Raw genomic sequence first — 26,909 nt, 5'->3', positions numbered from 1 at the left:
TGGACTAGGCGACTGATGATCTAGCAGATTGTATAGTGAAAATAGAGTGTTTTATATCTAATTTTTTTAAAGCACAAGTAAATCTCTGAACTCATTAATTACTCAATTAAAATTGCTGTGAGCTCACTAGTTCTAAATTCTCTTTAACTTATTTATCTCTGTTGCTTTTGGCTTGTGCTATTCACTATCCTCAACGGTGCCAACAGAAATCCTATTCTCCTTCTTCAAAATCAAGTTCAAATCCAACCTTCTCCAAGAGGCTTTTATGATCATCCTAGACAGGTGTCCATTAACAACGCTTCCGAACACATGGCACATACTATTCATAATTATCATTCTAACGAATGTTTATTGTTAAGCCCTTTAAAGCTTTAATGCATTTTTCACTTCTCACTTATCCCATTTGAGCCTCAAAAAAGCCCTGAGATGAGTAGAGCAAGAATTAAAATGATCTCTCCAAATGGCTGATGGAGGTCTAGAGAATGAAGACATTAAATGAGAAAAGTAAAAGCAGCTACTTTAATAATATGAGAAAATTGAGGTGTCAAGATGTTAGGTGATTTGGTGAAGGCCACAAAAGTCTTCAGAACAGAGGCTCAACCCTCTATCTTCCTAGTCAACTATAACCCTATTTATCTCTTCCATCAGGGCAAAGCTCCACTCCCCGCAGTATAAACAACTTAAAGAGAGAGACTGGGAGCCACTCTCTCTACCCCTTAGAAGCTTCAAGAATTCAGACTCTTTCTATGAATAAATACCATGTGCTTATAAAATCAGGTCTCAGACAACTCTTGTATCTCTTTGTTTATTTTGGTTCTTGGTTATCTTACTAACTAGATAAGTGACACCTAGGTAGGTGAATATCCAATCAAGTATCAGCAAAAATGGAAAAATATTTTTGGCACATACATTACTATAAACGTCTTTCTATTTTGGTTTGGTAAACACATACTTATTTGTTAGTAAACAATTTAAACATGCAAAAAAAATTTTGTACCTCTCACCATTTAGTGAAATATATCAAATTTGCTAATACAGAAACAGTAATTGCTTTGATTATAGGGAATTTTTCAACTAGATAAAATTACTTCATGGCATACTAATTTAATTCAGGCTAATGAATGAATGAATGTTATGGTATACAATCAAAGAACTGTAATTCTTCTCCACTTGGAGATTTTCATTTCTCCTTCAATGGATATCTACTGAGTACTTACTATGTGCAAATCACTATTTCTTTAGTACTGCCACTTTATAATACTACTCTATAATCATATTTAACTATCACATCTACATCATTATTTGGATAGAAAGACACTAGCCTGTTAAGAAATCATTGATAACTATACACTTTTTCTCATACTAATGGCCTTCCTAATAATTAATACTTTTTTAAAACCATAGTATTAGGGCATCAGGGGACTTCTCGGACTCTCAGAAATTAGATTAAGATTTTTCAGCTTATGTCTGGTTCCAAGTGAGAATGAACTCAAAGAATACATATTAGCCAATTTAATAGAAGGAAATAAAATATTCTATTATTAAATACACTTTTACATAAAATCATCCAAGAAAAGCATTCAAGAACTATTAGTTTCTATCTTATAATATATGAAAACTTAACATGAAGGTATGGACTTCAAAACAGAAATTCATTCCATATATGTATATTCATCAAGTCTCTTGTTACTACATTTATACAAAGTGCTAAACCAAACCTTCTATATAAATTGTTGATCCCTCTTGAGACAGTGGTATTGTATCCTGGGTCAAGTCAAACAGTAAATCTGGAGAATCATCCGATTCAACTTGTGATGACTTCTTTGTAAAATCCTGTAAAAAGTTATAATTATTTTGTTTCATAAACTTTTATAAAGGTAAATTTAACTGTATGCCAATACTATAAAGATAACCTTAATGAATCAATTACTAATAAGTTATAAAACACCAAGGTAATTATTACTCTCTGTCATAATTAGCATCTACTGGGTAATGGGTATATGGGATCTCTCTGGATTATTTTTGTAATTTTTCTGGAAATCTAAAATTAGTTTGAAATAAAAAAATAAAGTTAAAAAATAATGCTAGAGGCTGACCCCATAGCCTAGTGTTTGTCTGGCACACTCCACTTCAGTGGTTCAGGTTTGTGGGTTCGGATCCGGGCATGGACCTACAGCACTCATCAGCCGTGCTGAAGCGGAGACCCACATATAAAGCAGAGGAAGATGGCACAGATGTTAGCTAAGGACTAATATTCCTCAAGCAAAAAAAAGAGGAAGATTGATAACAGATGTTAGCTCAGGGCTAGTCTTCCTCAGAAAAAAAATAAGATAATATTATTGGCAAAGTAGAGGCTATATTTTGGCACAACATTCCTGCAAGAAAATTTTGGCAGTATCTATCAATGGCTTTAAAATGTTCATACCCTTTGATCCAATTATTCCAAATATTCCACTTCTAAGAATTTATGCTAAGGAAATCAAAACATTTAATGGAGAATTATTTCTAATAGCAAAAATTAAAAACCTATATGTCCAACAATGGAGGAATGGTTAAATAAATTAAATAGATTATCGTGCAACATCGTTTTTTGAGAACTATCCAAGATAAAGAAAAATGTTCCCAATATAAAGTTTAGCAAAAAAAGAGGAACTGATATCTGTGCATAAAATATAGTCATGATTGATACACGCTACATACCACACTAACCATCTGCAGAAAATAAAACCAAAATATAGTATGTATTCTCCTCTGTTTCTTTTCTATCCGCCCAATACGTATGACCTTTACAATAGGAGTATAAGGATCTTACTTGCGTGTTTTTGCTTACAAGCTGAGAGACAATCAGGTTTTAAGAATTTTATTTCTCTACTAAGTTTTCTGTTGACATGGGTTTGTTGAGAAGTTATGGAGACAAATATTGAAGTGACCCAAACCATCTCATTCCTAGAATTTGAGGCATACGAAGTAGATTTCTGCATTTGAGCCTTGTATCTGCACTTAAAAATGGAAGATATTCACTAGCAATTTCCAAAATCGATCTTTAACAGAAGTTCCTCCAAACGAAGTTAATGCTGTAAACCTTTTTGAGGTGATAACTCTGCTTAATTAAGTACCACCATTTCAGGGAGCAGACACATTATTCAACAAATAACTTGATAAAATAATTCTTCAACTGGGAATTTTTTATATCTCATAAAATAGTTCAGCAAGATACCAAATACAATGGTAAAGTACAACAGGCAATAGACTTGGCTTCAGATGTCCATTTATTTAACTATGCAACTTGGGCAAGTCACTTCTGAGATTCAAGTTATTCATCTTTCCAACTGAAACAATAGCCACCAATTGTTGTCTATTTAAAATGTACTTGCCTCTTTCACAGTACATGTAGTCCATCAAGCAGTTGTCACAACAGTACTAAAGGCCTGATATTATCTCATTTCCTAAATAAGTAAACTAAGGTTAAGTATGGTGAAGTAAGTTTCCCAGTACAACCCAGCTTGTTATCGATGATGAAGCTCGAATCAGAACCCAGGTTGGCCTGATTGTACAGCTTGTGCCCTTAAGTTGTATCACACTGACTTTAAAAGGGGTAATAATAATTATTTCCCTGGCTGCCTGCCTGAGATGTTGAAGTAAAAAGAATGAAAAAGTTCAAAAATTTCAGAGAAAATTCCCTTACACAGCATTCTCAATTCATTCGAGAATATAGATCTGTCATTCTAGACCCTGGCTGCACATGAGATCACCTGGAGAGTTTTTTAAAAAATCTATCATGCCCAGGCCTCGCCCCAGACCAACTGACAAAAATCTCTACTTTTAAAAAGCTCCCTAGGGGGGGCCAGTCTGGTGAAGTTTTCGTACTCCTCTTCGGCAGTCCAGGGTTTGCCAGTTTGGATCCTGGATTGGACCTACATACTGCCCATCAAGCCATGCTGTGGTGGCATCCTATATACAAAGTAGAGGAAGATTGGCACAGATGTTAGCTCAGCAACAATCTTCTTCAAGCAAAAAGAGGTAGATTGGCAACAGATGTTAGCTCAGGACCAATCTTCCTCACACAGAAAACAAACAAATAAAAACAAGAATCTCCCTAGGGGCCAGCCCTGTGGCGTAGTGGTTAAGTTCAGTGTGCTCTGCTTTGGCAGCCCGGGTTTGTGGGTTGGGATTCCACGTGCAGACCTACTCCACTCATCAGCCATGCTGCAGCTGCAACCCACACACAAAATAGAGAAAGATTGGCACAGATGTTGGCTCAGGGCTACTCTGCCTCAGCAAATACAAAGAAAAAAAGCTCCCTAGGATTGGGAATTTGATTGAGGAGCTTTGATTAAACAAGCATGCCCACAGAAACAAAAAATTCTGAGTTTCAATGAGCTCTAGTTTCTAACTTTTCTAATACGAAAGATATCACCACTGTCCACCCCTGACTCTTTGTTATTTGTTCTCCTCGGACCCAGTTAGGGACGATTTTTCATCTATTTGCATTTAAATAACGTTTCTTTTTTTGTTTTTCTTAAATATCAAACAGCTTATGATAGCATGAGAAAACCACTGAGTTAATCCAATTCTAGCTAAAACTCAAATAATTTTTAAATTTCTGGTGGCCTGTGTGAACAAACTTTTGGGACTCCTCTCCCTGGTCTAATAGGTGAATCTAACAAGTGAGCTACATAGGCTTAAGATCAGTACAAAGATCCATACTGTGCTATGAAGCAGCCACTTGGGCTATCCTAAGCTTGGGTTAGAATGACCTTGCAACCCCACATCTCATGACTGAAGGTGCCAGCTGGACAGATCCACAACAGGAAAAGATAAAAGGTACCTGCTGTCATATTTCCCCAGCTGTGCTTCTTGGAGATTAAGGGAAAATTCACCAACCCCGGCCTTGCCTCCCTCCACACATAGATAACACCAACATTCCAAGCCTTGTATGACATATAACCAAAAAATTCTTGTTTATGTTATCTTTGAAGTATGTGGCTATTAGATGAATAAGCCCTTTCCTGCACGTACACTGCTTTGTTTAAAAGTATATAATTTACACTCAGATCTGTGGACCTTGGAGCAGTTCCTCAGAACACTCTGTTGGACTATTTCCCAGGACTCGAGTTCCTCACTTTGATTATGGAATAAACTCCTTCATTTAACCTTTACCTAGACTCTTTATTTCAATTGACACATGCCATCTTCAGATAGACCTATTAAGTTTTTTTTTAAGATTTTATTTTTTCCTTTTTCTCCCCAAAGCCCCCCCAGTACATAGTTGTATATTCTTCGTTGTGGGTCCTTCTAGTTGTGGCATGTGAGATGCTGCCTCAGTGTGGTTTGATGAGCAGCGCCATGTCTGCGCCCAGGATTCAAACCAACGAAACACTGGGCCTCCTACAGCAGAGCACATGAACTTAACCACTTGGCCACGGGGCCAGCCCCTCACCTATTAAGTTTTTAAAAACATTAAAGCGGCCTGTGGATGCTTATGGGATCCAAGTTTGAGAACCAGTGGTCTGGGTAAACATTCTCATTTTAGAAATGAAGAAAGTGGAGCCCAGAGAGGTTATGACTATGCTCTAGTTATGAACAAAAACAGAATCAACACTCAAGTCTCTCATTTTCATTCCAGTTTCTTAGACTAGTCCAGGGTACAAGGGGCAATTGTTTCAGAATGCAGATGTAAGTTATCCAAACTTCAAATCTTTGCTTGAAAGTTCAAATTTTATCATTGGCAAGAATACTATCAGTAGTTTTTCCACGATAGGCACACTTTGTACATTTTTGAGGACTGTAAAACCGTGTGTCAGACACACTCTAAATGTGGCCCCCACAATTCCCTCATGATACTTACACCCTTGTGTAATCTCCCCTGGAGTGTGGACAGAATCTATGATTGCTTTTGACCAACAGACTATGGCAAAAGTGATGAAAAGTACATGATTATGTTACATAGCCCATCTTGCTGAGGACTCTCTTTCCCTTGTTGGCTTTGAGGAAGCAGCCATATTAGGAAGGCCTACAGAGCAAGGATAGGAGGGTGGTCTCTGACTGACAGCAGAAAGAAACCGACACCCCAAGTCTGACAACTCACAAAGAACTAGATGCTGCCAACAACCACGTGAGCTTGGAAGCAGTATTAAATGACACTTCAGTTCTGGCTGACACCTTACTATAGCCTTGTGACACCTCAAAGCAGAGTACCCAGTTAAGCCATGCCTTGACTCTTGACTCATAGAAATCATGAGATAATAAGTGTACATTGCTTTAAACTAAGTTTGTGGTACTGTTGTTATACAGTGAGATCTCGTCAAGATGGCAGCATAGGTAGACTCTGAACTCCCCTCCTCCCACAAACACAACCAGGTTACAACTATTCTTGGAAAAATTACCCTGGAGAGAAAACTGAAAACTGGATAAAAAGAACCCCCACAACAAGGGACTGTCCTGACTGAGGCGGAAGAGGCAGAAATTCCTTCTGGAGAGGAAAAAAAGCCACCTTCATGAGCCCCGGAGCTCCACAGCTGGCAGGGCAGGAGCCACCCTAAGGTATGCAGCCCTTCTTGGAGGAGTGGGGACCTTAGTGGGGGCCCATTACTGCTATAAGCACCCTTCAGATTCAGCATAACTGAGACGAGTGTCTTATTACCTGGCTTCGCTGGCTATTAACTGAAGCGGGGAATACTCCCAGAAAAGCTATCCAATGAAGCCAATAAGACCCGAGTCTTAAAGGGCCCACACACAAATTCACTGTCTCAGAGAGCAACCTAAAATCTCCAAAAAGAAAGCTTCACAGTCCTTTGGTGAAGAGAGACTCACCTGGTAGGCTCTGGATGCATCTCGATGAGAGGTGAGACCTCCCCAGAGACTGAGACATTGGTGGCAGCCATTGTTGTGACCTAGTACAGGTGTGCTGACACAGACCTGGCAGACACCATTGAAATGCTTCCCCTGGCCTGATAGCCCAGGGGTCTGCCACACCCACTAGAGCACAGATTTAATACACTTCAGCCAGGGCAGGCAGCCTGCCCTAGAGACTGGCCCCACCCAACAGCAAGCCCTCAGGCTACTTGTCAGCCTGCCTAGACTGGGTGCCTTGTTCCTCTACAGGCAGACAAGTGTGTCTGCCTCTGTGGGGCAGGGCCTGTGTGAGGACCAGGGGAACTGTTGGGGGCACTGGTGGAGAGGTGGGGGCCTCTGCAGTGCAGTGTCGGGGTACTCTCCAGGGTGTTGAGAAGTCTGCATGGACAAGGACTGTGTTGATGATGTATGTGGACCTTTGGGGGTGGGGCTTATCAGTGGCAGAAGATCTATGCTTCACAAACAGCCACAAAGAGGATTGGCCCCACCTTCCAAAGCCTGAAACAATTGGGTCCCCCCAGGCCTGGGGCCAGCCCCACTCAGCTACAATCCTAAGAGAGCTGACAACAGCCTTGCAGGCCTGAAGACTACAGCAACTGTAAGCCCCTGAGGCTAGCAACCAGCTACACTGGGTACCCACCCAATTATCAGGAAAACTGCTACAAGAATGTGTTATTAGACCTTGTAGCCAATGGTGCTGGGGCTCCCCAAACCCAATTTACAAACAGCCTGCCAGGGGAGTAAAGACTAGACTCTCTGGGTACCTGCAGTAAAAGCAACCCTGCCACAGCAAAAGGACACAAGTAGCCTACACAGGGGTCACTCCTGGATCATTTGGACTGGTGACAAGAGGGAAGCACACTGTTGGGCCTCAAAAGGTATCTCTTACATAGGGCCACTTCTCCAAGATCAAGAGACATAGCTGACTCACCTAATACATAGATATAAGCACAGAGAAAGAGGCAAAGGAATACATTCCAAGCAAGGAATAGGACAAAACACCAGAAAAAGAACTAAATGAAACAGAAATAAGCAATCTACCTGACAAAGAGTTCAAACAAAAACTCACAAGGATGCTCACTGATATTGGGAGAAGACTGGATGAACACAGTGGGCTCATCAGCAAAGAACGGGAAAATATAAAAAAGAACGAATCAGAAATGAAGAATACAATACCGGAAATGAAAAATTCACTAGAGGGACTCAATAGCAGAGTAGACGATACAGAGGAACAGATCAGCGAGCTGGAAGAAAGACTAGAGGAAATCACCCAAGCTGAACAGATGAAAGAAAAAAGAATTAGACAGAATGAGAACAGTCTAAGGGAATTCTGGGACAATATGAAGTGCACTAACATCCATATTATAGGGGTCTCAGAAGGAGAAGAGAGAGACAAAGGGGCAGAGAATTTATTTGAAGAAATAATAGCTGAAACCTTTCCTAACCTAAGGAAGGAAACAGACGTCTAGGTACAGGAAGCACAGAGAGCACCAAACAGATGAACACCAACAGGCCTACAACAAGACACATTATAAGTAAAATGTCCCAAATTAAAGATAAAGAGAGAATCCTATTGTTATACAGCAATAAATGATCAATACATGGTGCTTTGTCAGTCATCCTTTCAAGTAAAAATGGCATTCCATTTTTTTTAAAAAGCAGCTAGTTCAGCTTGCAATTCAGTCACACAAGTGCTTCCCCTCAAGTAAACCTTCATACTGGAGATAAAGAAATGCTTTATGCATACCACCCATTTCATCACACAGAATATTTAAAAAGAAATGCATTCAAGGGTTGAGGTTAATAAAATTAGTGACAGTTATTACTTCTTCAAGGATATTCTTAAGTGAAAGTGAAATTTTTCTACTGTGAGTGCTTGGTGGTCACCAATCCAAAAATTACTTGTACAGTTCAGTGCCACCTCCTTGGTTCAGATTAAGGCACCAGCAGATGTCCCCTCCACTGCTTTTGCATCAGCAGTGCAAATATGGACAGCGTAAAAAGGGCAAATGTCTTAGTGTTATCATGACAATAGTTTTCACCTCACTGACCCCTGAAAGAGTCTCAGGAACTCCAATGGTCTGTGGACTATACTATTGCTCTAAGGTTATGCTTCTATTTCAAAAAGTATATACTTAAATGTGTGGGTGGATGTGTGTATGTGCATATTTTAAAAACTGTGGGCTAACCTAGATTGAAATCCCAGATCCATCGTTTACCAGCTGTGTGGTCTAGAGTGAATTATTTAGCCTCTCTGAGCCTCAGTTTCCTAAACTATAAAATGGGGATAACCGTGCCTCCTTCATAGGGGAGTCACAGGAATTAAATGAGATTAATTTATATATAGCATTTAGAACAAAGACTTTACCCAGATTATCAGTCGAACAAATGTTAAATATCACTATTATCTATTATTTCTGTTAAACGTTTGAAAAACTCAACTATGAAGCTATGTTTTCAGAATAACAGCAACAATGACCTCGGAACAAACTTCCCAACTAAGAATACCTTGTTCAGGTTACTATCTTAAGAATTTTGCCTTACATAATATTCATTACTGATTATAGTTTTTTACCCACCTTTAGATAGCATAGTTTTCAATACTATACCTATTGAATTTAAGCATATGACCTGATTTATTAATTTCCAGTTATTACTTTGGATATTGGTTGAGCTGTCATAAAGATGGTGACACTTTCTGATAGTGATTATGCTTCTACTGGAATGGTGACTAGGCTAGTCTCCAATTCTAACTGGGTACTATAATAGCCAATGTGTCCCTGAGCTAATTGTGTAGTTTCAGGAACACTTACAGGTTTAGACGCTGTCCGAATAACAGATGTCTGTGAAGGTTTAGATTCAGGACGAAATCTAGGCGAGGCAGACACTGGATTTGATGTTGGGTCTTTGTAGTGTTGACTTGTAGGCTTGAATGCATCAGTAACACCTGTATTTCAAAATTATATAATATATTGAATATTTCTCTATACAACCAATTTTGTCAAAATATTTCACTTTGCAATTAAAATAGTACAATACTGTACCTTGATTGAGTGTCTCATTCTTTACTCCCTTTGAAGATGAGCTGGAGTTACCTCTGTTCAAAATATCTATAAAATTTATATTTATTTTAAAATTTGTTATTTGAATGAAATACATATTAAGATAGACGAAACTTTCCAAAAATATATCCATATGCAACCAATAATTGAAGTATATTTCTTTCTCTTAACGGTGACAGGATTGTATATAGACTTGGGTTCCTGTGACTTGAAATCAAGCCCTTCTCCAATCTCCATGCCACATTCATACCCTTAAAATTCTGGAAGTGTCCTTATGGGCAAGCTGATTGCATTATCTCTACCAATTCTCTTGAGTTCTAAAAGGGACACTATCAGAGACTGCAGACTAAGTTGAACTCACAGTACCAGAGTATCTCAAAGCTACTACTAGAGGAAACGTCAATTTGAGCCTGACATGACCCTTCGGACCAGTTTGACTGCTCATTCTTGTGCCCATGTGAACCCATAATTTCTGGGTTATTGAGGAATCAAATGAAAATTTGGAAGAGTAGTGATTTGCCTAAAACTGCTAATCTGGAAAAGATATAAAGCATTAAAAAAATCCCATAAAACCTCAACAAATTTCCTTTTTCCCCCTCCTAGTACAAAAGAACCAGATCTCATAAAATAAGTCTTTAAAGGGTCACACAAAATTAGGATTGTTCTATGATAATGGAAATGCAGTGCTCTACGGCTTAGCACTACAGAAGTCTTCCAGGAGAAAAACCTGCTCCTTCAAACCACTTGATATTCTTTTCATTCAGAAATTCAAGATAAGTATTTACTCAAGCCATTAAAGAGCTATTCCTATGGTACTTTTTGATGACTGTAGTTTATTAAACACAAGTTTTTGCGCCCTCTCCTGGTGGTGGTGCTATATAAATATTTAGCCCATGTTCCATATGCTAAAAATATTTTATGGCTCACACATAAAACATCAGTAAAACCATTTAAATTCTGAGTTAATTTAGAAAAGAAATTTCACTGGGGTCAATTTTCGTTTTGACAGAATCACTTAAAACTAATATACATTGTTCTAGTTGAGTACTGTTAACAGTCACCCACAATTGATATAAATCCCACTTGAACTGTCATGCTTTCAATAAGATGATTTGAATAATAATTTTGAAATATATTTCAGTATAAAAATAATCACAGTGACTAGGAAACAATAATTAAGAGAATATAGTATTCTGTTCCACTATCAGCAGCAAACATGCCAAATGTCTGGTTCATTTTATAATTGAAGTGGCATTCCACTTAGCACCTCTCAATTTGCCACAGGAAATGATATTGAGAGTTAAATTAAATTATATTCTTCTACCTCTGATAAAACTAAATAGAAGTGCTCTTCCAAGATTAGCTCCAAGAGAAGCAAGAACTAGGCTTTCAGAAAATTAAAAATGCATCTCATAACCACACTATTATGCCCTGCCATGGTAAGTAAGAAAACATTGGTATGCTGGCTACATTCTTTGGTAAATTCTCCTGGCTTAAAAAAAGGCAAATATAATGGAAAAGAACCTGTTTCTTCTTTCTCTCAACATAGTGAAACTCAGTATGTTCTTCCTTTGCACTTTACATATTTTTGATTGGACATTTTAACAGGTATCATCAATATCTTCACTTTAACGTTATAACACCATCAAGTCTAACTACTCTAACAGAAATCTAACAATCCACAAAGGTACTGGACACATCTGCTAGAAAGCCACGAGGATTAAGTGTGCTGATTGCCTGCGTCATCCAAGTACAGTGGCTAAAGACCAGGCTCTCTGTCCTTCATGAATATAGTCAGGAGCTGATGGAAGATGGGTGTGGCCAGAACTACAGCCTGTGTTAGGACACAGACAAGAGATTGTACAGTCACGCAGCACCTGTACATTTTGTAGCCATGAATCAAGATGACACTGTGATGAGGTGGTTGCCTGGATGTGAGAATCCCCATCAGAGGTTAACACAAACTTATTTAGTATTCTGATATTTTAAGCAAAGCATTCCAAATGCTTCCTTTTCTAGGTACATTTGGCTTAAGAGAGAAAAAGAAAAATTAACAAATAAAAAGGTAAATAGGGTACTTGGCTCCACTAAAAAAATACGATTTAGAATCTCAGAAGGCCTATAATGTCGTTGGTTAATCTCAACCTTTAGTTAACTTAGTTACCATTTTCCTTTTCTCTCATAACATATTTTAACATCTCACCTCCTTACTCAAGTCCCCAACCACCTCCTCCCTTGGATTCTCACAAATTCTTACTGACCTCTATGCTCCCTCTCACCTCCAACTCCTTACAGAGTAAGGACATATAAGACAGCCCGCAGGTTTTTCCATTAGACATAATGTCTTCTAAAACTTTAATGAAAGTAAGTGATTACTTGAAATGGCTGGTTTTGATCTTGATATCTCTCCAACAAAGATCAGCTCATCATCATCTTCATCTTGAATTTCTTCCACTTTCTTCTGCCATGGTTCTAGCTCTTCTTCTTCACATTCCATAAAGAGTTCTGCCATTTTTGAATTAGCTAATTTTCAAAATGAGAGAAGAAAATCTTATTTCTTCAAAATACATTTTTTCAATACATAGTATGATTTAAGATGTACTTTAATAATGCTAATAGCGATTACTGAATTGATATTTATACTCAATACACGACAGCAAAAGTAAGAAACTCAGAACTCAATCTCTAAGATCTAAATTAGCAAAATTAAGCTAGCTAGCTAGATAATGGATAACAGTAGTTATTTACAGTAGCCAATATGTTATAGGAACAATCAAATCCAATCAAAGTGAGTTTCAGTGCTATGACTAGAATATATCTATGAAAAGGATCGTACCTAACTATTATCTGAAAACCCCCCACACACTTCTATATTAACAAAAAGGTGATAAACTAAGAATAAGAGACAATAGGTGGGAGATATACTGGAAAAACTGAACCCGATTCAGGGATGTCAGGCACAGAGCACAGCAGGGATGAGGTGCCAGAGTGAACAGAGGGGAATTGAGACTTATTCCATCCCAGGGAAGATTAGACATTTCTCACCTGAAGAAACGGAGCAAAGAACATACTGTGAATACCACCAGCCTGTAAGTGCTGACCAAGCACACAGAGCTCCTAGGAAGCATTTTAGTGCCTTGTTCTTAAACATGGATGGACAAGCAATGAGCACCAGAAAGATTAAAACCTCCAACGTGAAAGACTAAAGCAATAAAACAGATTAAAAAATCTTAAAGAAAATAGAGACAATACAGGGGGCAGCAGAAAATAGTAGAAAGAATGTAGTTAGCATTTTTAATGAGATAAGACAAGAATGTTATAAAAAGTAACATTCAGAAAACAAAAAGATTAAAAATAAGCCAAAATTCAAAAAACCCCAAATGCCAAAGTTGAATAAATGTCCCATAAGTGGAACTAAAAGACAAATATATATATATACTAAATAGAGAAAACAAGATTGTTAGAAAATCAATTTCAAAGGTATGTCACTTAATAAAATTTCCAGAAAAAGAATAGAGAAAAAGGAGAGATGAAATCAAAGAAAAAATACAAGAAAAATTCCCAGTTCTAAAGAACATAAATCTCCAGATTGAAAGGGCCCACCAGCACCCAGCACAATGATCAAGGGAAAAATATAGAGTAGAGGGACATATCATGAAATTTTAGAACACAAGAGATAAAATCTGAGACAGTGAGAGAGACAGAGAGAGAGACGGGGGGGGGGGGAAGAAAGGTAGAAAAATGCTTTCAAAAGTCTTAGTAAAAAAATAATTTTCGACTTAGAATTCTATACCCAGCCAAGATTTTTGTCAAGCATGAGGTACATATTCTTTCATCAAGAATAAAAGACCAGCAACATCACACAAAAGTTACCTCCCATTCACCCTTTCTTTCTTAGGAAGAACCCACCAAAAAATGAGACTTAAGAAGGAGGAAGACACAAGATGCAGAAAACATGACATTCAACACAATACGAAGACACAGGAAAATCCCAGGACAGTAGCTGTTCAACAGGTCTAGAGAGCACCAAGCCAGAATAGAGCAGAACATTACACTCAGGAGGAATGTCTCCAGGAGACCACGCACAAACACACAGAAGATTAAAAATTAAATTGTTAGACTACCTGGCAAGTTTCATTGTGTAGAAAATTGAGTTAAGAGGGCTACAGAAGCGTGTGAGAAATCTTGGCTATAGATTTTAATAAAATTTAGCAAGTTTTTAAGGATGAAAAATTTAAATTGTTGGATATATAAAAAAAGAGAAAACAGGAGCTGTATCCACAACATATTAATTCCATAGTACTGTGCTCATCAGTGAACAATATTTATTATGGTCATCACAATAAACATCATTAAAAAATATGATGTAACCAAAAATTGAGATATAACTACATTGGGAGATGCTTGGGGGGAGGGGTAAGGGTAAGGAAACTAAAACCCTCATATTTCTTGATAGAAAAATCATTAGATAATGGCAAAAATTGATGATTCAAGAGATAGCAGTATGTGTATGTGTCTTAAAAATTTGGAAATATGGAAATTATTATTACAAAAATAGCTAAACTAAAGAAAGTGGATATCTTGAAAAAATAGGGAGTACATAGCCCCAAAACACATGCACACCCATGTGCATACACCGCTCTCTCACCCTTCAAGAAACTGTGGTTGTGCAACTTATAACTTTCAAACTATTTGTCTTTTTAAAACTATGTATGGATGGTTCTGGTTAAAAAAATGTGTTAAGGGAGCATCTAAATTAACAGCAGTGGGGATGCGCACAAGCGGTGCTGGATATAGGGAGTGAGACGTGGATGGAGGAACTAAAAAAATAATCAAAACAAAATCATAACTCCAGGGTTCTGGCTTAGACAATGGTTTCTTTTTATTTGTAGACAATGATATCTTTATCTTTTAAATGCAGTGATTTCTAAAGGTAATTTTACTAGATTAAAATAATGTCATTTCTACTTTTTACTCAAAATTAAAAAGTACTATGTTAAAACAATGATTTGGGGATGGCATACAAAAGAAACAACTTAACAAATTGGTGCTATTCATTTAAAAACTTTTAATTTATTTTCCCCTTTTATACAGGTATGCCAAAACCATTTCTTGGCATAACGTTGTTTAATGTTTTGTAGTCCACCTACCATAAAACAAAACAAAAAACCTTCCCACCTTCCCAAATGTAACTAATTTTATGAACTGACCCCTTTCTTTTCTGTCCACATTATTTGAGCGTAGGAGAAAGAGTATGGACTGGACATGAAATTGAATAGTTCAAATCTTTGTTGCACCATTTCTAATCAAGTAACGAGAAATTACTTGAATGTTTCCTCACCTCTAATATGGCTACAATATCTACCTAATCATAGTGATAATGCAGATTCAGGAAAGTCCCATCTAAAGTACCTAACTTCAAGCAGATATTCAAGAAAATATGAATTCCCTGCCTCTTCCCAACTCTTGGTTCAATTATAACTTCCTGAGTAAACCATGAAATCTTGTTTTTCTTTTCTCTTACTACAGTGCCAGTCTATGCCAAGCAATTCAAGACTTACTTATATGATCTCAAACTGCTCACTATTTCTTAATGTGTCTTAACTGTACATGTCTAATAACTTCAAAGTAAGCTCGAGAGTGAAGAATGTATTTTCTTCTTTCTTTGTGTTTTCTCCTGCACATAGTAGTCTACTGAATATGCAGTAGGCACTTAACATGTGATAATCTATGGGCTAAGAAACTAGGCAAAGTCAAGCAATGTCAAACTTTTAAAAAATGAGGAAATGCCACATATACTGATAATTAAAAAATCGTTTAAATCTATATTGATACCGTGGTTTTGATACCATGCTGACACACAGATCTTCCTTATTCTTTTTAACTGGGTACTGCCACTGTCAATATATTCAAGATAAACTGTTGAGTAAAAATTTTTTAAAGGCACATAATAGTATTTACAGTATGCTCTTATCTGGAAATAATTTAGTTTTTGTCTATGCATATAAAAAAGTTTGTGACTACGTATGCCAAACAGATAATGCTACCTATCTCTAGAGATGAGGAGGAAACACTTCATTTCTACTTTACTGACATTTTTACTGTATATCGTTCTTTTTTTACTATGAGTATGTATTACTTTAACAAATTTAAGTGTTTTTATTTTTTTTAAAAAATGTGCCCACCTCCATCGCTATCACCTTTTCTCACGAAGCAAGATTATCAGTACAGAAGCCACGCATACTAGCATCACTTGCAGGAGCAATACTTACTTTTTGGCTGAAAAGGGTTGTCGTCGTCCATCAAGTTGCAGAGTCACCTAAGCACCGACACATGACATCAATCAATTTTATGAGTCACTTTAAGTAACAGCAAATATTGAAACATGAAACTTGGGATTCAGAATCTTTGGGTCTAATTTCAATCTCCAGCACACTCACCATGTGACTCCAGAAAAGGTAGCAAGTTAAGTCTTAGTTTTCTTCCCTATAAAAGAAGGATATCTACTATCAGGGTGGATTTGTTAAATTAAATGTACACACATTTAATCTTTTTCTGCTACAGAAACCTTACCTTTTGAATTTGATATATTTGATATACACATGCTATTCACTTTCCATAACTGATTCATTCCTGAATGAATTCAAATTTATTAAATAAAATGCTGAATGTATTAAGCATTTATTACTTGAAGAAATCTAATGAATTATTAAATTACAATTTTTTTTGAGGAAGATTAGCCCTGAGCTAACATGTGCCGCCAATCCTCCTCTTTTTGCTGAGGAAGACTGGCCCTGAGCTAACATCCGTGCCCATCTTTCTCTACTTTATATGCAGGATGCCTGCCACAGCATGGCTTGACAAGTGGTGTGTAGGTTCACCCGGGATCTGAACCGGTGAACTCCGGGCTGCAGAAGCGGAATGTGAGAACTTAACTGCTGCGCCACCCGGATGGCCCCCAAATCACAAACAATTTTTGAAACGCATCTTTTCGTAAAAATGAGTAATCACCCTGTAATATATGTTTTAGTAAATCTGAATTTTGAAATGCTAAGTGACATTAATCTTTAACTGTTACTTATTCTTCACATTTCAAAAATAGATAAAATTATTAAAAGAAAACATGTTCAAAAAAATTTTTTGTTTGTACTTTTTTGGTTTCTTAATGCTAACCGAAAGGAACAGAAAATTAGTTGGACAAATTTCATCATAGATTAATTCATTAAAAAATAATTACTCATTGCCCCTATGCTCAAGGTAATTAATGTGCTCAGTTCTAGGGAACAAATTAGGATGAACAAATTATAGACTTTGCTTTCAGAAGTTTATAATCTAATATGCCTATGGTTCCTTGGACTTTCATAAAAGCTGTTATATTAAACATTACCAAAAAATCCTTTGAATTGCTTTCTTTAAGACAGGATTTGTATTCTGAATTCTCATGCATAGACCAATTTTTTACATACAAATAATTGTGCCTTAAAAAAAGCTATTTCAATTATTCAAAAAAAAGTAAAAAAATCAGACATCAGAAACCTGAAGTATTAGGATAAACAGAACTAACTGAGTCTTCACATTTGCCTTTATCCTCAGACTGGCAAAAGCAAGCTTTCCTGCTTTTCCCAATTCCAAATAATTTAGATTGAATTAGACCAATGGAAAAAAACTACTTTAACTCCAGAAGTTAATGGTATAAATGTTTGAATTACTATTACAAGAATCTCTAGTGAATTCTGTACTTAAGTAAATTTCCCTAGTTCTGAGGTTTAACTATTCGAATCTGTTTAACTCAATTATTTGAATAGTTATTGCTTGTCCCTAAACTAGAACTAAGGGAGCGCAGGCTCTACGTTCTGCAACTCAGAGTTGGCATCAAAAAGTCAAGCAAATAAATACATGTCAATTCTTGCTCAGCCTTAAGGACCTACTGCTACCAAGAATACAGAAAAGGGGGGAGGGCACAAAGCGGGAAGTGGTGTACCCACAACATGACTAACAATAATGTACAACTGAAATCTCACAAGGTTGTAATCTATCATAACAATAATAATAATAAAAAAAGAATACAGAAAAGTTTTCAAGGCTCACAACTGCACAGCCTATGAGACTCATATAGGGCACTTTTATTAAAAGATCATATAAAATATTTATTGGCACAAATATCCTAAAATTAGTACTAAAAGTACAAGTGGTCTATATAAACAAGTCAAATCCACTGCCTATGACTACAGAGATGACTTCTGAGGCCCATAGCAGGCCTCAGACGGTACATTCATAAACTCTAAAAAAATCAGAAATCCTCAGATGCCATTAGAACCATAAGGTCGGTCTAAAGCTGTGCTATTCAATAAGGTAGTCAAGTCCTTCTAAACTATCACCACAAAAAACTCTCAAGTCATCACTTCAGAGTTTTGGTGGCAAAGCAAGGCATTCTATGCGAGACTGAGTCATCTGTCAGAGAAAGGAACTAGCCAGCAAAACATGCAGTGAGGACCTTAGAGCTCCTATAATAGCAACTCCAGAGCGTCTCTAGGTTCTGCAACTCAGAGTTGGCACCAAAATAGGCAGAAGAGAAAAGAACTCTCTACTTCAGATATTGCCTTAGGTAGAGATACTATGCCCATGTTGAATACACTGTTCCTATGGGGGAAAATGAATTCCAAGTAACTGACTAATAAAAGACTTCTTGGAACACAACTCTTTCAATTTTTGGAGACTGTCTGTATAAATAATTACAATTACTATTTAGATATTTTTTGGTTTCAGACTATCTTTTAAGAACACATTCTATAAAATTTTTTAAAAACATTAACGGATTAAAATTGTTAAAATGGTAAATTGTATATTACATGTATTTTACCACAAGAGGAAATATTTTAAAAACTAGTGGATACCATTTCACTTCCAGTAGGATGATTGTCATAAAAAAGACAATAACAAGTGTTGGCAAGGATATGGAGAAATTGGAACCCTCATACACTGCTGGTGGGAATATGAAATGGTGCAGACACCGTGGAAAACACTTTGGCAGTTCCTCACAAAGTTAAACACAGTTACCATATGACCCAGCAATTTCACTCCTAGTCAGAGAGAATTGAAAACATATGTCCAACAAAAACTCGTGCATGAATATTCATAGGAGCATTATTGATAATAGCCAAAAAGTGGAAACAACTCTATTCCCCAATGATGAATGGATAAACAAAATGTGACATACCTATACAATAGAATAATATGCAGTCAAATAAAGGAATGACGAACTGATACATACTACAACATAGATGGAACTTGAGAACATTATACTATGTGAAAGAAGCCAGTCATGAAGACCACGTACTGCATAATTTTATTTATATGAAATGTCCAGAAATGCCAAATCCATAAAGACAGAAAGTAGAGTAGTGGTTGCTTAGGGCTAGGAGGGTTGGGAGAAACAGGTCCTAATGGATATGGAGTTTCTTTTTAGCAGTGATGAAAATGTTCTAAAACTGACTCTGGTGATGGTTGCACAACACTATGAATATATTAAAATCCTTGAACTGTACACTGAAATGGATAAACTGTATGTTATGTGAATTACATCTGGATAAAACTGGTAAGAAAATAATAAGCTGGTAAGATATAAGCCTGGAAGTGATGGAGTTACTATGTGGAGAAAGACTGCCTAAAAAAAAGTCAACAAAGAGAATAGCAAAGCCATGAGATTCTAGGGTAGATAAAAGGAGGGTAGGGTGTGGAGATGGTCAAGTTCTGATACCATTTAAACACCTGAAGCTAGTTATGCTTGAAGCAAATTAACTACTAAGACTTTTCAGTTAAGAGAGAGGTAATTGTTCATTTCTGGTTTAATCTACTTTGAGCTACGTTTCTGGTACTTGCATTCAAGAGTAATAGTACACTTACCAATGGATTATCCCAACATTTTTCAAACTAACAGACCTCTGGGGAAAATAGATATATTCCAGACAGTGCAAGAGAGCTCTAAAACAATATAGTGTTTTGCTGTCTATCTAAAAAGTTAATATAAGCATACTCTGGGGATCTTCTGGATGACCACCTTATAACAAAGCTCGGTCACCTAATTTCAGTACTCATGTTTTTTTAAATTGAGAAATAATTGACATATAACATTATGTTAGTTTCACATGTACAATATAACGATTCTATATATCAAATGATCACCACAATAAGTCTAGTTAACATCCATCACCACACATAGTTACAATCTTTTTTTCTTGTGAGGAGAACTTTTAAGATCTACTCTCTTAACAACTTTCCAATTATAGTCATCATGCTGTACATTACATCCCCAGGACTTTATTTTATAACTGGAAGTTTGTACCTTTGGACCACCTGCACCCAATCCTCCCACCCCTTACCTCTGGCAACCACCAATCTGTTCTCTGTATCTGGGTTCAGTTTTGTTTTTTATTTTAGATTCCACATATAAGTGAGGTCATATGGTATTTATCTTTTAGCACAATGCCCTCAAGGTCCATCCATATTGTCGCAAATGGCAGGATTTCCTTCTTTTTTTATAGCTGAACATTCCATTATATACATACACCACATTTTCTTTATTCATCCACCCAACGATGGACATTTAGGTTGTTTCCATGTCTTGGCTATTGTAAAAAATGCTGCAATGAATATGGGGTGCAGATATCTTTTCGGGTGAGTGTTTCTATTTCTTTCGGATAAATATCCAGAAGTGGAATTACTGGATCATATCAGGACTCATACTTTTGTCTGTATTTACTACTACGCTGTCATCAAGTACTATCACTTTTATGGCTGCTGGCTAATAATAAAAGAACAGGAGAGAATACCTAAGTGGTGCGTTTGCCTAAATGAAGGACAAATGATGATACAGTTAGCTACAGAAATGAAGGTATTGAAAAGGTTCAAATAGAAAAATCTTGCTATGATAGGTCTTGCTGTGAAAAGTCTTGTTTAGATAGGTATGAAAAACTCAAAAAAAGTAGGCAGTGACTTTGTTTCATCAAAATATATTATTCATTCACTGTATTAAAGTTGATTCAAATAGTGTTGATTTTGTAGTTGTATTTGATTATTTTGTTTTATGGTTGTGTAAGAGCTCTAAGCATATTTTATACATTTTAAGTAGAAGAAAGTCTGTGAAAATGTTTTTCTTATAACAAGAATTAACTTGTACAGTACTCAAATCCAAGAAACACTGGATTATGCTTTGGTTCCTTAGACAATTTCACTGGCACCTAAACAATTCAAACTCTCAAACCAGATTTTGGGAACAAATCACATAATTTAGAAGAAAAACATAGGTTCACCATCTTTTCTTTGTCCAAGAAATTTTTATATTGTGGAAATTATTATGTTTTTGAAAGCTTGAACACATTAAGTCCAGGTACATTTTGAGAAGACATTTCTTTGCTGATTTCACTATTCTCCCCTTATTTTTTTTCAGGTTTTCAACTTTTGTCTCTGTTGATTTTCGTACTTCCTCTATTTGTGGAAAATAGCTACGTGACACTGAGATTTAAAATTTATTAACATAATACTTTGCAAAGATTGCCTATATTTTAAAACATTTTCTTTTATGTTAGCTTTTGGGATGGGACACTATAATGAAATTTACTTTCTACAAAGTATTTTTTATATTATATTCAGGGAAAAGATTTTATCTTTACAAATTTGCTTTTGTTGTAATTCATATGTAAAACACGTAACCTGGAGACAAGACTAATGTATAATTGACCATCCAAAGCCAAACTATATAATAAATATTTTATTTAAGTTTTATAAGATATTCTATAATCACTAATTTCTAAAGTAACGTAGGACATATTATTAATTAACTCACATTTTATAGGAGTAAAACTTATCCACCAGGGAAATATCATGTAAAGAAGTAGAGCACAATGATGGGAACACTGGACATAGGGGCTGAATAACTGAGTGGGAATTTGCATTATTTTGCTCAACCTTTCCTTCTTTACTGGAATTCATACTATAAGTTGATGAATATAAGTACTAAAATTCTAATTCATGTAAAGAATTGTTAAAATGTTGCCACAAATAAAGTACACCAGATCAGTAGTTCGCAAATATTTTGGTCTCAGGATCTCTTTTTATTCTTAAAACTTATTGAGAATCCCAACGAGATTTCATTCACGTGGATTATATCTATTGACACTTACCATGTTAGATATTGAAACTGAGAAAAAATTAAATATGCATTAATTTATTTAAAGTAATATTATTAATAAGCCCATTGCATGTTCATATGTTTTTAATGAAAACATTTTCTAAAACAAAAAATTTCATGAGAAAAATGGCACTGATATACATTTTTGCAAATGTCTTTAATATCTATCTTAATAAAAGACAGATGGATTCTTCTACTGGCATCCAAAATTTTTGTTTATTTGTTTTTCTAAGTATATACTTGAACATCGCTGATTTGGGTATCCATAGGGGTCCTGGAACCAATCCCCCCAGATATTGAGGGACTGTACAAAGAAGCACACCATGTCTAAGTTCTTATCAAATATCTAATTAAGTTGGTTCCACTATTTCTTTATTCTTGTGTAAATTATTTAAAAAATGAGTTAAAATAAATAAAAATGGTCCATTGGACCCAGAAGGTCCATAGTGATGACTATTTTTCTTGACATACTGAAAGTTAATAAAAACACTCCTTAAAAGAAAACTGCTTTGCAGAGAATGAATCAAAAAAGTCTAGATATCCATTTTTGATACAAATTACTGAATAAACCAAGTCTTCCTGAGTTGTTATTTGAAGCAACCTGACTGAAAACGAAACATTTTTAAGTCCCTCTCTGAAGCAGGAAGACAGAAAAAAATATTCAGGACTATATATTGAATCAGTGAATATGTCAAATATTTCTGAGCCCTAAGAAGTTACTTTTAGAATAACAAAATGTTTTTGATATAAATTTTCAATATCCTGTCACTGAAATTATGGATTACTTTCTATTTACAAAAATTGAGCTTCATTTGGTATTTTCCCTGTCCAATTAGTATAACAACAGCAATAAAAAATTTTGGTATGGTTCTAAACGTCCTTTTGAATCAAGAAAGGAGGTACAGAATTATATAACCCTTTCCCCTTACTCTTCACTTCTACTAAAAAAGCTCACACTGAGTAGTAAAATACTAGGCTGAAGAAAAAAGATTGGACTAGAAAACTGGGGAAAATGGGTCGAATAGGAGAAGCTGAAATTTGTTGCTCTTCAACATCAGAACTTTTTTCAATGGGCTATTCTTCAACTTTTCAATGTGCTTGTAAATAAAAACAGTATTATTTACATACTAAAAAGTTGGAAAGATATGGAGTCTTAAAAGTAAAAATATAAAGGAAAGGGGAACTGAAAAATTATTTCTTATATTTTTTCGATGATCCTCCTTGCTTATTCTCCTTCACTACCTCACTCCCATAAAACGTGGGGCATACTATAGTGAATTGAGCATTGGGTGAGGCATCAGAAGACCTAGGTTTAAGAACTGGTTCTATCACTTCCTACCCACGTGACCTTGGTAAAGTCTTCTCCTTGAGGCTGTTTCCTCACCCTCTAAAATGTTCTATAAACATCTCAGAGCCCACTTCAAAAGGAGTGATATCAATGAAATATACAAGCGCAAGTTACAATTATAGTGGAATTTGTACTGATGTTAAAACATCAAGAGCACATAAACCTAACTTAATTTTATAAGCAAATCAATGCCTTCATAGGCTCGGTAAAGTTTCTGCTTAAGGAGACAGAGTTTTCATAGTAACTCCCAAAGCAGAACATCTCACAAATGCTAAGAGGAGACTTTTGTAGTTTAAAACTCATTTCTTGGTTTCAATTTTATGTTTGAGGCACTAAAAGACACCAAAACTCACAGTCCAAACCTGAAAACAATAAAGGCAAAATTTAAGTTCACAGATTTTTTTTTAAAAAAACTAAAAAATCTTTGCAAACAAAGAGAATCCCCTGAATGAAGATCTCCTGTGCTTGCAGAAGCTGGCTCACTTGACATTTTCTTATCTGATTTCTCCTTTTAAAAAGCATTAAAACTTGAGATAAGTTAAAAGGAATTCCCTCTGTGTCTAGAGAAGGATAACAGCTGAGAATGAGATAATTTTCTCATCAAGTAAAACCTGCAAAGCTCATTGTTAGAAAATTATCTTAACTCCACGTTTCTCCTCAGGGCTCTTCTCCTCTAGACAATAACGGAATGGAACACGATTTCTCTGACGGAGGAGCGAAGCCCCTTTGGCAAGAACAAGGGTTTTAGCATTAAATGACCAGTAACCTGGGTGGGGGAATTTGGGCAGAAAGGAGAGGCCCAAGGGGCCCTAAAACCAGAAAGTTCGGAACCTTCTCTGGTCTCTTTTCCTATGACTGAAGAGAATTAGGGGTGGGCGGGTCTCGCCAAACATCGGGCATCAAATATACAAAAGACCAAAGGGAGTTGCCTCCAGAAAGAAAAGCCAAAACCAGCCTGGGGACAGACAGACCCGCAGGCCCCGTGAAGTGAGGTGGAGGCTGTGGCGGCCCGCGCGGCCACGGCCTGAGCGGGCCGCCAAACCCTGCCGCCAAGCTGCTACCTTTCTGAGATCCCTCCCCCGCCGGGGCTGGCGCAAGATGGTGGCCCACCCGCCACCGCTCTGCCAAGCCCGTCCCCTCCCCCCCGCTCTGGGCGATCCCGCCGCCACACGCCGGCATCCAGACCCTCAACCTGCCATCCTCAGAGCAAGGCCGGCACGGCAGCGCGGGAGAGCCTCTGGCTGCCTCAGTGCGGCGCAAGCGGGGGCGGGGGACACTTACCCAGAGCAGAGAAGGTCGGCCTGACTGGGACTCAGAGAAGGAGGAGAAAGAGGAGGAGGAAAGGGAGGAGCGCGAAAACACTAGGCGGCGGCCACAGCAACAGCAGCAGCCTCAGCGACTCCCAGCGAGGAATGAGCGCCTCAGACGAGGACAGAAGTATGTAACTACGCGCACTGCCTCATGGGTAGACACCAGCTCCTCCTCCCCCCCCCCCCCCCCCCGCCCTCCTTCCCGCACATCCGGGTTTCTTTTCTAACCGACGAGGAAGGGCGGGCACGGACATGTGCATGGCCCTTACACATTCTCGAAGGCAGTGCCGCTCTGGTGTGTGTCGTGGATTGTGAGCCGCGGGCCGCGGGCCCAAATGAGGGCCGGACGCTGAGACCAATCTCAGCGAGCCTGCTGTCCAACCTGGCTTGTAATACCCAAACTGAGGCTGCTCCCTGAAATTTAAAACTTGGAAATCTACAGCCCATTAAGGGGAATTCTCCCCCAGATCCACCCCTTAGGGACTAGAAAGTCCCAATGCACTCTCTCTCAAGCCTTCCCAGACCTATTTGGTCCCCTGCTCTTCCAGGGGTCCCTTGAGTAATGAAATTTTTCTCAAATTCCTTCGTGTTTAGGGTGTCATGAGTCTCCACATCAGAGCTAAAGTTAGGAGGGGGAGGGCCAATCTGCCTCAGCATGATGACCAGAAAACAGTTATAAACTAAGCCAAAATCCCAATCCAATTTATCCTTTTTTTCATGAAAAAATGTAATGGCCAAGAAGATCAGAAGACTGTGGTCAGCAAATTTTCTCTGAAAAGGAAATATACAGGAGAAGCCAGATTATACTAAAAAGAAATCCTGGTGAGAATAGAATCATCACATGGAAAATTGTTTGGGTGATTGATAGCTTTATCCTTAAAACTCCTCCTCCCCTACAGAAATTCCAACTACATTTTTCACAGAAATAGAAAAAAAGAATCCTAAAATTTATATGCAACAACAAAAGACCCTGAATAGTAAAAGGAATCCTGAGAAAAAAAGAACAAAGCTGGGGGCATCACACTCCCTGATTCCAAAGTATATTACAAATCTATAGTATTCAAAACAGCAAGGTACTGGCACAAAAACACACAGATCAGTGAAACAGAATTTAGAGCCCAAAAACAAACTCACACATTTATGGACAGCTAATTTTTTAAAAAGAAACCAAGAACATGCAATGGAGAAAGGAAAGTCTCGTCAATAAATAGTGCTGGGGAAACTGGACAGCCACGTGAAAAGGATTAAAAGTAGACCACTATCTTACACTATATACAAAAATTAGAGGCCGGCTCCGTGGCCAAGTGGTTAAGTTCGCGTGCTCTGCTGCGGTGGCCCAGGGTTCGGATCCTGGGCGTGGACATGGCACCGCTCGTCAGGCCACGTTGAGGTGGCGTCCCACATCCCACAACTAGAAGGATCAGCAACTAAGATATACAACGGTGTACAGGGGGGGTTTGGGGAGATAAAGCAGAAAAAAAAAAGATTGGTAACAGTTGTTAGCCCAGGTGCCAATCTTTAAAAAAAAAAAATTAACTCAAAATGGATTAAAGACATGAAAGTAAAACCTGAAACCATAAAACTCCTAGAAGAAAACAGAGGCAGTACACTTTTTGACATCAGTCTTGGCAGTATCTTTTAAGATATATCTTCTCAGGCAAGGGAAACAAAAGAAAAAATAAAGAAAAAGAAAAAATAAACAAGTGAGACTACGTCAAACTAAAAGGCTTCTGCATGGCAAAAGAAACTCTCAATAAAACAAAAAAGCAACTTACCAATTGGGAGAAAATAACTGCAAATCATATTTCTGATAAGGGGTTAATATCCAAAATATATAAGGAATGCATACAACTCAACAATATAAATCAAACAACCCAATTAAAAAATGGGTGGAGGACCTGACCAGGCATTTTTCCAAAGAAGATATACAGATGACCAACAGGCACATGGAAAAATAGTCACATCATTAATTATGAGGGAAATGCAAATCGAAACCACAATGAGATGTCACCTCAAGTCTGTCAGAATGGCTGTTATTAAAAAGACAAGAAGTAACAAGTAACATGTGGAGAGGTTGTGGCGAAAAGGGAACCCTTTCTCCACTGCCAAAGTGTGCAGCCACTATGGAAAACAGTGTGGAGATTCTT

General features: G+C 37.3%; 1 protein-coding gene across 1 annotated transcript in view; it reads right to left on the bottom strand.

The window, feature by feature from the left end:
* ZNF280C (zinc finger protein 280C) overlaps positions 1-24,856 on the bottom strand; it is a 67,785-nt gene extending 42,929 nt beyond the window's left edge. Inside the window, exons 1-7 of the mRNA XM_046674073.1 lie at positions 24,734-24,856; positions 16,358-16,403; positions 16,190-16,236; positions 12,294-12,440; positions 9,900-9,965; positions 9,669-9,802; positions 1,719-1,833 (exon numbers count right to left, since the gene is read on the bottom strand). Of these exons, the coding sequence (XP_046530029.1) occupies positions 1,719-1,833; positions 9,669-9,802; positions 9,900-9,965; positions 12,294-12,440; positions 16,190-16,220 (493 nt within the window). The 5' untranslated portion in view covers positions 16,221-16,236; positions 16,358-16,403; positions 24,734-24,856. The remainder of the gene's footprint in view (positions 1-1,718; positions 1,834-9,668; positions 9,803-9,899; positions 9,966-12,293; positions 12,441-16,189; positions 16,237-16,357; positions 16,404-24,733) is intronic.
* Between the last annotated feature and the right edge of the window lie 2,053 nt (positions 24,857-26,909).

The sequence above is a fragment of the Equus quagga genome, chromosome 10 (assembly GCF_021613505.1).
Source record: "Equus quagga isolate Etosha38 chromosome 10, UCLA_HA_Equagga_1.0, whole genome shotgun sequence".
Classification (NCBI taxonomy): Eukaryota; Metazoa; Chordata; class Mammalia; order Perissodactyla; family Equidae; genus Equus; species Equus quagga.
This window is presented reverse-complemented; position numbering and strand designations above follow the sequence as displayed.